The 14,519-nt window shown below is 35.3% G+C and overlaps 1 protein-coding gene across 2 annotated transcripts in view; it reads right to left on the bottom strand.

Annotated features, from left to right (window-relative positions):
• LOC109085854 (macrophage colony-stimulating factor 1 receptor) overlaps positions 1 to 14,519 on the bottom strand; it is a 30,369-nt gene that overhangs the window by 5,213 nt on the left and 10,637 nt on the right. For both annotated transcript variants that reach the window (XM_042770581.1, XM_042770582.1), the window contains exons 3-19: positions 14,165 to 14,446; positions 12,369 to 12,656; positions 11,140 to 11,276; positions 10,290 to 10,452; positions 9,907 to 10,108; positions 9,617 to 9,732; positions 8,539 to 8,650; positions 7,291 to 7,481; positions 7,119 to 7,210; positions 5,902 to 6,028; positions 4,632 to 4,736; positions 4,042 to 4,152; positions 3,674 to 3,827; positions 2,053 to 2,135; positions 1,283 to 1,392; positions 1,005 to 1,127; positions 574 to 685 (exon numbers count right to left, since the gene is read on the bottom strand). In XM_042770581.1, the coding sequence (XP_042626515.1) occupies positions 574 to 685; positions 1,005 to 1,127; positions 1,283 to 1,392; positions 2,053 to 2,135; positions 3,674 to 3,827; positions 4,042 to 4,152; positions 4,632 to 4,736; positions 5,902 to 6,028; positions 7,119 to 7,210; positions 7,291 to 7,481; positions 8,539 to 8,650; positions 9,617 to 9,732; positions 9,907 to 10,108; positions 10,290 to 10,452; positions 11,140 to 11,276; positions 12,369 to 12,656; positions 14,165 to 14,446 (2,508 nt within the window). The remainder of the gene's footprint in view (positions 1 to 573; positions 686 to 1,004; positions 1,128 to 1,282; positions 1,393 to 2,052; positions 2,136 to 3,673; positions 3,828 to 4,041; positions 4,153 to 4,631; positions 4,737 to 5,901; positions 6,029 to 7,118; positions 7,211 to 7,290; positions 7,482 to 8,538; positions 8,651 to 9,616; positions 9,733 to 9,906; positions 10,109 to 10,289; positions 10,453 to 11,139; positions 11,277 to 12,368; positions 12,657 to 14,164; positions 14,447 to 14,519) is intronic.

Raw genomic sequence — 14,519 nt, 5'->3', positions numbered from 1 at the left:
AATATCACTTTTTGTGTGTGGTTTTCATAGCTTAAACAGTATAAGCACATGACGCTTGCAACACCAAGATCATGGGTTAGATTCCCAGCAAAATGAACATGCAGGAACTGATAAAAATGTATACCATCAATGCAGTGTACATGTCTTTAAATAAAAGCAAATGCATAAATATGAATGCCATTTTTTTAGCCATGAAATTAAAGGGGTCATGGACTGAGAAATCAAAATTCCCTTGATCTTTTGATATATAAAAAGTCATTGTACTATTAAAACATCCTGTAAGTTTCAGAACCCAAATCTTTCTTGTTAGCCTAAAAACAGCTTATATTGAACCAATCTGCCAAAATGACAGGTTGTGGAATGTGCCACTTTATGATGTAATAGTTTGGCTAAACCTCGCCTCCGCAGAAGATCATCAACGCCTGCTTCGACATCACTGCCTGTTTAGCCCCGCCCACTGATTCGTGCGTGTAGTTTAAACAACAAGAGAGGAAAACACAGATCTACGCAGAAATCAAACTTCAGGGTTAAATTGACCCGCAATGTAGGCTAATATAAGGGTTTCAGTCTCACCCAGTGAGAAGATCTCCCACAGCAGGATCCCGTAAGACCACACGTCACTCTGAACCGTATAAACGCAGTCGAAAATACTCTCTGGAGCCATCCACTTCACTGGAAGACGCGCCTACACACACATACACACACACATAAACTGTATATTTCTCTCAAAGTTAAACAAATGCTCTTCCAGCAACATTAATAGAACGTTCATTCTAATTTATCTGCTACTTTATAATGTTCCGAAAACACTGGCACAAAAACATTTTTACATCATTTTTGGAACGTTTTTTTTAAATGTTTTTTTTTTTTTTTTTTTAAATGTAACTACTCATTTCAGAATGTTCAGAGAACTTTCAAAACTAACGTTCCCATAATGTTTACCAAACGATAAAATTGAGTAAAATTGAATTTGAAAATTGAATTTGTGATGTTTGTTCGCTCACGTTTCCTTTGACTACATAGTTGGAGTCGTTCATGATGTCTCGTGCCAGACCAAAATCACAGATCTTGGCCACTCGGCTGTTGGTGAGGAGCACGTTTCTGGCCGCCACGTCTCTGTGGATGCACTGCCGAGAAAATATGACACCAATTCATTTATGATCAGTTTTGGATTTACTAAAGATGAGGTTTAAATTGAGTTATTGTTTGTGATTGTAACTTCCTCCGGATCTCACACAGATCTCATTGTTTTTAGTGAAGGCTGCTTATTTTAGGGACTCACATTTTTAGCAGTGAGGAAGTCGAGTCCCTGCGCCACCTGATATGAGAATCTGAGTAAGTCGTCCATGTCCAGCGGCCATGAACCATCAGCCTCGCTATCCAAAGAAGAACCTGCAGCACAAGAAGAAGCAGCTGAATGCTAGCAGCTTTTTTTTTGTCTCTTAAAGTTAAGATGTTCTTAGTATTTAGTATTATATACTATTATAGTTTTTCCTTATATTTTGAATTAGTTATTTTTGTATTTTCTGTATTTATTTTAATTGTAGTTACATTTTTAGTAATATTGTTGAGTCATTTTTATTAGGTTGTTTTTTAAAAGTATGTCTAAATAGTTTTTATTAATTTGATTTCCGTTTAAGCTTTAGATATTTCATACGACAGCGTTTAAGTACCTCGTAAAAAAAAAAAGATTACAAGAACAATGTCACAATATTTTGGGAATAAATTCAAAATTATGAGAATAAAGTAAAGTAATATGAGAAATAGTCTTATATGTGATTAAACGTAATATATTTTTGGAAATAAAGTCAAAATTATGCGAATAAAGTCTAGCAATAAGAGAATAAACTCTTATATGGGATGAAAAAAAAAAAAATATTTCTAGTATCATTTTTAAAATAGTTTTTAGTTTTAGTTAACTGTAATAACCCCGGTCCTCAACTCATTTCACTTCAATATTGAGCAAAAAAAATATTTCATACATATAATACATATATCTACCGTCTTTAATATCTGATGACGTGTGTCTGAGGAAAGCGGATTGTGACTCACTCTGAGCTGGGTTAGTGGGTCTGGATGAGGCCGGTCTCATGTCCAGATAATGACCAGAGCAGGTGCTGGAAATCCCACTGTCACTGTCACCGGTAACAAACAAATAATGAGGAAAAAAAACATGCACTTTCAGTTAAACACAATCAAACATACATATATATTATTAATATAAACTCAAAAGGTATGGTCACATTTACTGCTGTTCTGCTAAAATCCAGTCATTTAAATATGAATCCACGTGGTCAGGAATTTTGCTTGCAGATTTTGCAACAGGTTTCATACACAAAATCCAATAGTTTACCTTACTTAGATTAATTAGTTATCTTTACTTAGTTGTTATAACTTAAAAGGTTTTATTAAGTTTCAGCTACTTTCAAGGCAATTAAAACAATTTACTTACTGTTTTGAGTGACACTTAATTAAAATATTCAAGTAGCCACAAAGGAACCAATGACATTAATAAACCAGTGAGAGGCAGCAGTGCACTAATATGTTACTAATGCCGTTTTTTCTTTTTTTTAGCTCACCATTATAGTGATTAGCGTTCCCTTTGGGTTGGGCACTTGAAACTTCAGTTATGTTACTATAATTTTCTCTCTATTAATGCATCATGAAATCAGAGTTTATTTGATTTCAAAGAGAAGTAATAAGTAGGTTGCTTTTATAAAATGACCTATTTTTTTTAATTAAAGTATTTTTCTGTGTGCGTTTAATAATGACATTTTTGAGATTTTATTTTTCATAAATATCTTGATATGCTTTATATATAATCCTTAAATAGTGTGTGGTAATATGCTGAAGTCATACACAGACTTAAACATTCATCACGTGAATCACAACAATGGTAGCAATTAAGTTAATTTATTTTCATTAATTGTAACAATAGCCATTTAATTTGCTCTTTTTGTTGTGCTACTACTGACACAAGACAGCAAATAAAAATAACAACTGTAAAACAAAGCAAACTGCATAAATTCTGCGCAATGCATTCTGGGAGTCAGTGAGTAGCTATACTAAGTTGTGAGTAAACCTAAATGAAAGGATCAAGTACCCCCTACAGTTCTTTTTTAGTTACTAGAACTCTTGTGTAAGTTAACTATACTAAGCATTTGTCAGTACAAGCCTATTTCTGCAACAGGTTTCATTTCAACACAATCAGTTTGCATACTTTTTTTAAGTAAGCCCAACATATTAAATTTAAACATTCCAACAGGTTTCAGTTTGTCACCTGGACTTTGCAGATTCCTTGCATTGATAAAGTGACTTCTTTGTAAAAGCAGTGCTTTTTATGTTGTTACACTATTGGTGGTGGTTGAGGATATTCCCCCTTCTATGTAAAGCACTCTGAGTGCCCAGAAAAGTGCTATATAAATGTAAGGAATTATTATTATTATTGACAATGGACATTTTGGACATTTAGTGGACATTTTTTGTCCACAAAGTTTCACCAAATTTCCGTGAATGTGACCGGACCTTAACTGGCAAAGACTAGTGAGTCGAAACAAATCATTTCATGGGGTTTAAAAATTATGTTTTTCTTTTAATCTGCTGAAATGTTTTGAGATACTGTATAATGTTTATTTTTATTATTATTCTCATTATATATGTTTGCTGAACGGACCTTCTGAAAAACATTCGTTCAGTGTCTACGTTCTTATAATCCGTCACCGGAGTCGGAATCATCATGACGAAGTTCAGGAAGTTCTCGGCTTTGTTGCGCAGGAAATTCAGAAGATCACCATGACAACAGTATTCTGTGATCACCAGCACAGGACCTGGAAACAAGTCGGGAAAATGTCCAAAATTGAGCAAATCCTGCAGGGAAATCCAGCTATGCTTTTACATGGTTGCTATAGCTGGTACAAACTGGCTTAGAGAGTCGATTAGCTTGTTGGTAGGCCTGGTTTTAATGTGGTCAGGTTGAGTGGTTCTCAAAAAACCATCTATTAAAACCAGTCTGAGCTGGTTTTATTAGCTGGAAGGTCTTACCGCCGTGTGTACAGGCACCCAGCAGGTTCACGATGTTCTTGTGCTGCCCGAGATGACTGAGGATCTTCAGCTCGGACATTAGAGCCTCTCGCTCGTCTGGATGAGCGCTGGCTGCTCCCAGCATGCAACACAACACAATTCACTCACTTACTGGCTTTGTAAAGTAAGTTTTGTCAGAGAAACATAAAAAAACCCAAAGTGACATTTCCAGTGTCTGATGCCGATTATATGAAGAAGTTATCTGTATTTACTGGACTGATCCCTCTACAGCTGAAATTCAATTTGTCTCATAACTGATGAATTTTACAAGCTGTTATCTTCCTGTTTATTCCTTTGAAGCTGCTTTGACACAGTCTGTATTGTATAAAGTGCTGTACCAGCTAACACGGAACGTTTTTAAAGGTTGTGTAAATGTCAGGACAAAATGTTTAAAAAATGTTCATAACATATTTTTGTCAGCTGGAATGTACATAAAAATGTTATATTTTTACATAGTGTTTCACACTACTAATGACCATGCCATAATATTACCATATTACATATCTAAAAAAAATACTGTTGCACTCTTTGTAATTTTCATGTTTTCTGACCTTTCAGCATTTTGACAGCTACACGTGTGACATTGTCCTCTTTTCCCAAGCCGTACGCCCTGGCCTCCACCACCTTCCCAAAGGCTCCTGCTCCCAGAGTCTTTCCTACACACACAAGCACCAGAATCACTCCATCAGTGACTGTATGCATCAGTGACTCCATCAGTGACTGTATGCATCAGTGACTCCATCAGTGACTGTATGCATCAGTGACTGTATGCAAATGCACAGACTGCTTCTGAGATGAACTTGCTTTGCATTTTAGAATTAAAATTCATAGTGATATTTTTGTGGGGCTTAAAGTCAAAAATGCCCAAATGGAGTTCTGTTCTGAGATTATAAAGAAGTGAAACAAATCAGAAATGTGTTTAGAAATGGATAATCGTGTATTATTGTTATTTTTTAAAAGGAAAAACGCAGTTTCATTATTATAGAAATCAATCAATCAATCTCAAAACAAAGTCATTAAAGTGCAACTGACAGGATTAAATCATAAAAAAATCATAAATAGTAATAGTGATTAATTAATAATAATGATTATGTTTTTTTTTGGTTAGGATATGGTTACTGTACTGCGGTCTTTCTGCTAATACTATAATTAAATTACTGTCACTGTAGTAAAACCATGGTTCATTCTCATACGGGACTGCAGTGACAGGCTGTTGCACCATAAAGTACAACCTTTGCACACTTTTCTGACAGTGTATGATTTATATTAACAACAATTATAGAAATGATCAATTTGGACTTTTAGCATGCAGTTTAAATAAAATTTAATAGCACAAACTATGTGTACATTGTGAAATAACTATCTAATGGATCTATATTATGTTCTTCTGTCCCCTGATAAGCATTGTTCTGAGTCGTGTTTCTCAAAAGCATTAGGAGCCTAAGATGATTGCAAAGATGGAAACAGGTTTTTATGATGCTTTTGGGAAACGCAGTGCTGTTTGAATTTAGTGTCATTAGCCAGCACACTCTGATTGATTTGTTCTGTCTTGCAGCATTTTCTTGCTAAATGAAATAATAATTAGTATGATTGTTTTTTGTTGTTGTTTTTGAGTATCAATGCTTTGGATACAACATCAGCATTGATGTATCAATATCTGGCCATCCCTACCCTGCAGATCTGAAAAATACCAGATTATTGAACTTTTATGAGCTAGCAAAGTTAGTTCAGGTTAATGGTGTCAAATGAAACCTCATGATATTCATGATTCAGAAATCTGTCATGTGTGAGCGTGTGAAGCATTAGTGACGCAATACAAACCGAGCTTTAGTTTGTCTCGGGGAAACTCCCATTTCTCATTGTATGGCAGTTTTGTTGGGTCTATGAAGGTGTAGTCGTTTCCATTTGTGGCTTCAATGATTTTCCAGCGGATCTCATATCTGGGTTTCTACCAAAAGACACAAACTAGAGTTCAGTCTGCAGTTTAAAGGCCTTATACACATATCAACAAAATACAGAGGAGTGATTCACGGTGTGTGAAATCAACAGGTTTGAAATATACTAAATTTCATGTGATAAATCATTCATGAGTTTAGGGACGGTGTAATTTTGTTTACTGTTCACACAGGACTCCTAAAATTAAGATACTTAATAAAAAAAAATATTTTATATATATATAACACTGTGGTCATTTTGAAAGTTTGACAGCCATAGGCACAATATGTCAGACTGTGTCAGATTTAGTGACTCAGATTCAGACTTAAGATACTTAATAGAAAAAATACATAGAAAAAGTTTTCAGTCAGACTGCTGTGATCTGATCCTCTCAGAGTAATGATGGACCGCAGGAGCTTTCAAAGCTCCTCTACAGCTGTGATCAATGACTTCTCAATTAGTGCTTAATTAGTGCTTGTGAGTTCTCATTGGTAGAGGAGGAATCTCAATGAACCACAACACAAAAAATATCTGCCTCTTTAGCACTTTGTATATACAGTAACAACAGCTTGGCTGCTGGGTGGAAGAAAAAAATAAAACAAACAACAACAAAAAAACAAAACATGTTTTTGGAAAAGAAAGAAAAAGAGAGGGGGGAAAAGGACAAAGATTTTCCAAAAATATTTTACAGAGAAATAATATTTAAAATAGAAGGCAGACCTCAATTGCATGACTAATGAATTAAGCAGGAACGAGGAACTGAGATTTACACCCTCCTAAAAATAAAGGTTCTAAAATGGTGTTTTGGCCTTTGAGAACTATTTCTGGTTCCTCAAAGAATTTATCAGTTTGAAGATCTTTTACTTTTAAGAGTGTAAAGTTCGTATAGTGGTTCCATGGATGTTAAAGGTACCATCTATACCAATAAAGAAGCCTTACTTTTCAAAGCGTTGACTGCATAATGAATCCATCACAAAAAAACACAGCAACATGATTTAAAGATTAAACTGAATTTTGATGTATAGCTGGAGTGAAAAACAAGAGGTGTGGATTTATTTTAAATGAAGTTTGGCTGAAGTTAGAAGCAGCTGTGATGATCTCACCTGTCTGTATTTGTAGATCATAAAGATGAGCAGCAGCGCTAGAACCACTATCGCGACTGTAGCTCCACACATAGCGCTGGTGAAGAGCTGATCTGAGACAAAAGCACACTCACATGATCAATAAACCAGATAGATGTGCTCATCTTTTTTAAAGTCTGAAGCGTTTGTTTACCTGATACATCCATAGCGAAGGTGTCTCTGCCTTGTCCGACCAGATTGAAGGCCACACACACCACGGTCATTCTCTGGTTGGACGGTCCCACGGTAAGGACGCTCTCCACACCCACCGACCCGTACGGATTCTTCTGTAACGCCAGCGTCTGCGTCTGGATGGGCTGAAGTCCGGTGGAGTTTTCTGGACAGCTGATGAACACATTATACAGCTCAAATATGACAATAATCAAAGTCTTTCAGACGATCTAGAATCTGGTCTGCATCTTATCTGCCAAATAAATCCAATACTTGTTTCTGACTAATTATGAGATGCTGATTTCAAACACTTTCTCACTAAATATATGCATTTTGTAGCATTTTTGCTTTCGATGAGCATTTGTAAAGTGAAGAAGTCTTGTATTCTCCCTTAATCAGTGGAAAAACACCAAAAACACATACTGTAATTCCTGTATCCTCTGAGCTGGATTGCAACTACACATTCAATGCTCAGCCCATTTCCACATATATGACAATATTTTTTATGCCTAATCCTGACAGAAGAAAACGCAAATGAGTCAGATGTTTTCTGCTGCACTTGTGGGTGGTTAACTGCATCCAAATAGTCATAATAAAGGACAGATTTTGTGAAAAAAAAAGCTGATTTTGCAAAGTGTAATGTGCATTAAATTGTGTATTTGAACATTATTGATTTTGATGGCTTTTGTTATTTTTAAGTGCATTAAAGCTGATAAAAATTGACACATTTTATCAAATTAAACAATACTGGCTGCTGTTTGAGTTAAGTTTGTTGTTTTCATGTCTTGTTTTGTGTAATTTCACTCCATTTTCCTGGTTATTTGTGAAATGTTGCACAGCATCTGTGTCTATGGAGTGAGATCAGTCAGTTCAAAACTTTTGTCAGGTTAAAATATCTAACCTTCCCCAATAATAATGAGTCTGAATGATTCATTATTTAAAATAGTGGGGAAAAAGTTGAAGGTTCTCTAAAGTTCTCTAAAAGTTGCATTCGATTACAGAAGTGAAAATCGAGTTTCTTATTGAAAAAGATATAGAGAATGACCTGAGGAATTGACTGGATGGTCAAAAGTGTTTCTATATCCTGGCTGGAATAATGTGCACTGATGAATCATTCACAATAAAAGCAAAAATGGAAATTTTTGAAAATAGAATGGTTTTAAATTTTGATCTCATGTTGGCCTTGAGCTCATAGCAGGCTCTCAGTGTCAGGTGTCTAATAATGACGTACGTGGTTCTGATTCCTGTGCACTGGTACCAGAGGATGCTGGGAGCTGAATATCCATAAGACCTGCATGACAGAGTTGTGACGTTCTCCCATCTCACCGTCGCTACAGGTTTTGCTGCGAAACAAAATCAGCTTTAATGTTGCAGAAGGAAATGTTGTTGCATCTTTGACTTGATTTCTTTACAGGTTATGGGTTCAGAAAGTTCAGCTCTATCAGCAGCACTGATTTCCTCGAAATGTTTTCATTCCTCAAGCTCTAATGAACCAATGGAAACAGGCCTAACTGAAAATACAGACTATATAATACAGAATTTATAAAATATATTAACTTCTGTCATGAACATGTACCATTTTCCATGTGTTTTTGTGATTTATATATATGGACACAAGAACAAGGTTAAAAAAGATGATTTAGATCAATTTAGAGCACATTAATTGGTAAAACCACAATATGGTCCTAGTTATTGCCTTAACATTAACAATGAGCAATACAGTGATTAAATACATTTATATCAGGTTCATTGAATAATATTAACCGATACAGCTTTTGATTTGAATGTTTAAGATTAATTTCACCTTTTTTAAACATTAATCTGGAACATGTAATATAAAAAATAAATATAAAATAAATAAATATAAATATAAATTAAAAAAAAAAACTTACTGAATAGATGTTAAAATACATACAATTATAGAATATGAAATATTTTTCCACTTATAAATGCAACTGTTGATTGTTAGTTCATGTTATCTGGGATTTATTAAATAATATTAACAGCTAAAAGTTTTGATTTTAATGTTAAGGTTAATTTAACTTCTGTTTTTTACAACTGAAGTGTCTGATTATAAGTGCTGCTGGTGAAGCTTAATTTGGAACATAAAATGATAAATAAATTAAATAGTAATTATTCAATTTAAAAATAAATATACAAATATATAAAAATATAAAATTAATCAAATATGATAAATATAGAACTAAATACAAAAATGTTTATAACAATTTACTAAATAAATGTAAACTGAAATGCAATTAAAAATATAAAAGTATATAATTTTTGGAATGATTTGCAACTGTACTTACTGTACATTTTAATATCAAAAGTAATGGAGGCATTTTTGATGCTGCTCTTGACGTGAAGAGTGTAGCGGCCGGTTTCCTGGAAGTTCAGTCTCTTGAGGAACAGTAGCGCCTCATACCTACAGTTCCAAAAAAAAAAAAAAAGCAAAAACAATCACATTCAGCTTGCGGATATGTCAGTCAGCCACGTCTACAAATGTTATGTTCATCTTGCTTGCTATGCCTAATAATGCCATTATTTAAGACTGATTGACTAAATGTAATGCTGGCCTAAATGTGTGTTTTAGACTGACCTGTCGTTATAGTTGTAAAACCTGTTCTGTGGGAGTGGGGCATTGTGGGATGTTGGAGTCTCCCACTGGTGTGAGATCAGCGGTGGATATGCTTCGATCAAAACCCTGAGATCCACATCGTTGCCTTCGTTCACCTCGATGGACAGGCCACGGTGAGTGAGCTCAGAAGAGAGCTTCGGGATGAGTCGAATGTATGGTTCGTCTTTCACAAATCAAAGTGTTTTAATAATGTCAATGGAAATTAACTACAACAATTAATATAAAATAAAATAAAATATATTATTTATCTAAATATATGTATGTGCATTCTAAATATAAATGTATTTATTTATTAATTTCTTTAAAATCATCAATTAACATCGTAATTGCTCTCCGTTTCTCACCCACGACCAGCAGGTGTGTGGTGGAGCTGTTTGCTCCGGCCTCGTTCTGACCCGTACAGGTGATGTTCCCCGAATCAGACAGCTGAACAGCCGGTATGGTCAGGATGCTCTCGATGGCCAACCGATCCCCTTGCATCATCGATTTCTCTTCTGCTCGGGGCAGCTGGGATGAACAGAGAAAAACAAATCTCTTCTGCTCAAGAACGTCGCATATATATGATGAAAAATACAGTAAAAATAGTAATATTGTGAAATATTATTACTATTTAAAGTAAGTGTTTTCTATGTGGATATATTATAAAATGTAATTTATTCCTGTGATGCAAAGCTGAATATTCAACATCATTACTCCAGTCTTCAGTGTCACATGATCCAAAAATTATTTTAATATGCTGATTTGCTGCTTAAAAAACATTTCTTATTAATATCAGTGTTGAAAACACATGTACTGCTTCATATTTTTGTGGAAATTGTGATTATTTTTTTTTTTCAGGATTTGATGAAAAGGAAGTTCAAAAGAACAGCATTTATTTGAAATAGAATTATTTGTAACATTATAAATGCCAATTTTGAGCAATTTAATGCATCCTTGCTGAATAAAAGTATACAAAGTGAAAATCATAGTGATCCCGAGCTTTACATTGTATATTGTATACTGTATTTTATATTTATAAGGTTTTTTTTATTTTTTTATTTCACACCTGAAGAAATTGTTTCCCAAAAATTTAGTTTAAAGGCCAATTAAATAAGATACCACTGACTTTTGAGTATATTGTTGGAGTCCTTATATTTTAAATAAATACTTTATAAATACTTTATAAATACTGAGCCCAGAGGTCAGAGGTCATACCTTTCTAGAGGAGTGCGTCCATGTGATGTTATAGTAAAAATTGGGGTTGTTTGTGGTGCAGCTGATCTGAAATTTCTCTCCCACCAGTTTTACATACTCGCTTCTCTTCAGAAACACATACGGTGGAAAATGTAATCCTGAATAAAAAAAAGTATAGAGGAGTTATTAAATGAGTAGCTTTTACTATGGTACATATACATTTAATGATAATATTAATTAAATAATCATATTATATATAATGAATACATTTTCATTTAATATTTAATGTTTACATAAGTAAATATTTCAATAACACATTCCCATGTTCATGGTTCTTTGATGTTGGTTGATGGCAGGCAGGCAGGCAAACAAATACAAATATTAAAGTTTTTAAGTAAGTGTTCATTTTAATTTGTTTATATTTTAAAAATATTTATTTACTTATTTTACAATTTAATTGATTATTAGTTTTTCATCAAGTCTATTTTGGGAAACCCTGTTGTACATTATTTATCCAGCGTAAGAATAAATTAAAAACCTTTTTTAATTTTTAAATGTTTCAATTTATACTTATTCTTAAATTTGAACTGTTTGTCATTTGATTAGACAATTATTTATTGAGTTAATAAATGAGTAGGTTTTTTTTTTTTTTTTTTTTTTTTTTTTTTTTTTTACTTAAATATCTTGTTTTGATGCAATTCATCTGGTACATCGGGGATTCCCAAACTTTTTTGTCAACCAAATCCATTTGCTCTAAAATATTTACTTGTATATCTAATAACATTATTAAATGTAATGTTAATAGTATATTTAATTAATAAATATATAATTAATATGAATATAATTAATATTTATATATTAATATATCAATAAATTTAATTATATAGGTAAGTTTTTATAATATTAAGAGATTTTAAATTAATGTTTTAAATTATTAAACAACACAAGGTTTGCACAATTCTCTGATGTCTTTATTTATTTATTTTGATTGTTTTCTGAACTTTTTTTTTATTATTTTAATTTGACATTTGATTTTGTTGATTATTAGCATTTATCAACTCCTTTTTGGCAAACTCTTTTGTGCATTATTCATTCAGCAATAATAATAAATTGAAACATTTTGGAATTTTGTGAATTTTGGAAGTTTGTCTGAAACAATAAATGAAATTACAAAATTCCAAAATGTTTCAGTCTGGAGCTTTTGTCCCTTGATTCATATGAAAGCACACATGGGTTTCAATAAAACTCACGTGGAATGATGTTTATTGAGAATATCTTTGACACTTTCTCAACCCCTTTTATTCTAGCTCTGCAAATGTAGTCGGCGTTATATCCAGGCTGAACATTGCGAATCAGGACACCCTTTCTGGGGTCAAAGGTCACATTCATGCCGTAGGGCACCGCTGAGCCATTATCCATGCGGAAGGTGAAGTCTGTGGCGTCGGGGTCAGTCAGAAGACACGGAAGCGTCAGATCTTCACCTTCTTTCCGTACATAACGCACAGATGTACTGGGTGAGATGAAGAGAATTTGGGGATCTGTAACCAACACAGATTCAACATTCAATTTGTTTCTGCATTTATAAAACATGTTCCCTATTGATACTTCACTCGTACTACATCGCTAAGACGCTATGGGACAAAGTCCTTTTCTCTCAGATACTGAAGCCTTTTCAATAACGCAGTGTAACTGCATGGCCATTGCAGTGAATAAAAAAAACTAATGAACCTATGGCCGTGAAGCCCGCCAGAGCCCGCCAATATGGGCGGTACCATCTGGCAATTTAAGCGGGCGTTTTGGCAAAGGATCCTTAGATTTCTTCTGCTTCAGTGATGACCACAATCTTCGCTCTACGAGACTCAAAGCCTACAACGATGACAAGCCTCGCAGCGGTTCAAGACCTCTCTACTCGGCTGACTTCGCCGCTTCAGCGTCTGCAGCAGCTGCTGTCTCAGCAATTACTGTCGCTCTTCCGCTGATGGTCACAATGAGTGCGTGCCTCACTCTCTTCACACAGAGTGGCTTCTCTGCTGCGTAGAAGTCATCCCGAGCGATGCAAAACTTCTTGCCAAAGAACTCCAGCTCTGCAGCTGCTTCCAGCCACCCCAATTCTGCGTCTACTCAGTCCAGTGGCCCAGCCAGCTCCCAAGCCTGAGTCTTGAGTTCTTGAGTGTCACCCTCACGGTGACATACTACTCTAATCAATCCAACCCCTTGTCACATGGGCCGAGGCCTGGCAGACCATCCCCAGAGTGTTGGACTGGGTTTTGGGGATAATAAAACGATGTTACTCACTTCAATTTGCTTAAAGACCCCCGTGATTCAGCGGTGTGGTTCCCACCTCGGTACAGAGCAAATGAGGTTATGAATTTACTGGCAAAAGGAGCCGTGGAGATGGTTCCTCAAGCTCAGAGTGAGTCAGGCTTCTACAGCTGTTACTTCCACGTCCCCAAAAAGGATGGCAGCTTATGGCCCATCCTCCATCTCAGGCACCTGAATCGCACACTTATTAAATTGGCATTCAGTATGACTATATTGAAACAGATCCTCTTGCAAGTATGCCCAGGGGACTGGTTCTTTTCTCTGGACCTGAAAGACGCCCTACTTTCATATCCAAATAGCCCCCAATCACAGACGATTCTTGAGATTCGCCTTTGAGGGAATCTCCTTCCTCCATGGCATTGCCCTCCACATTTGATAAGTTTTACAACCTGAATGTCCCTGCCTTACAGGCTAGCATCCATTACTCCTTGTATGCTCTCGGCCCTCCCTAAGTGCCAAGGCTGTATGAGTTTTTCTTGGAACGATTGTCCAGTCTGGGAGTGACCTCTGTGAGTTGCCACATGAAGGGCTTACCCTAAATGGCATGATATACGTGCAATTACACTGCATTATTGAAAAGACTTCAGTATCGGAGAAAAAATTACTTTTTCCCATAGCGTCTTAGCGAAATAGTACTCATTCCCGTATCTCAAGGAACTGAGTTTACGTTAGTAACTAAGTACGTTTAGTTCAGAAGCAGAAATTAAAGCGTTTGTTCACTTACCCCTGACAAACACGTGAACCGAAGATGACTCATTTGAATCATTTCTGTTCATATAGATGCATTTATAAGTTCCTGTAAAATCTGCCGTGGCTTTATCCACATGGAAACTCCGGACATTTCTGATTTCCTTGGAAATAAAACGCTTGTGTCTGGCCAGTCGGGGAACCCATGTGACTGGACCATCACCTTCACAGATCAGATGAAGAGGAGAACCGGAGTCAAGAATCACATCTGTACCAACCGGAGCTCCAGAGTTCAGTCTGATCCGCGGCTCAGACCAACCTGCCAATTAAAACACAGACAGAAAGATAAACCTGTAAATTCCCAAAAATTAAATATATTGCCCTAAATTTCA

The sequence above is a fragment of the Cyprinus carpio genome, chromosome A14 (assembly GCF_018340385.1).
Source record: "Cyprinus carpio isolate SPL01 chromosome A14, ASM1834038v1, whole genome shotgun sequence".
NCBI lineage: Eukaryota > Metazoa > Chordata > Actinopteri > Cypriniformes > Cyprinidae > Cyprinus > Cyprinus carpio.
The sequence above is the reverse complement of the archived record's forward strand: the minus strand, read 5'-3'. Positions and strand labels throughout refer to the sequence as shown.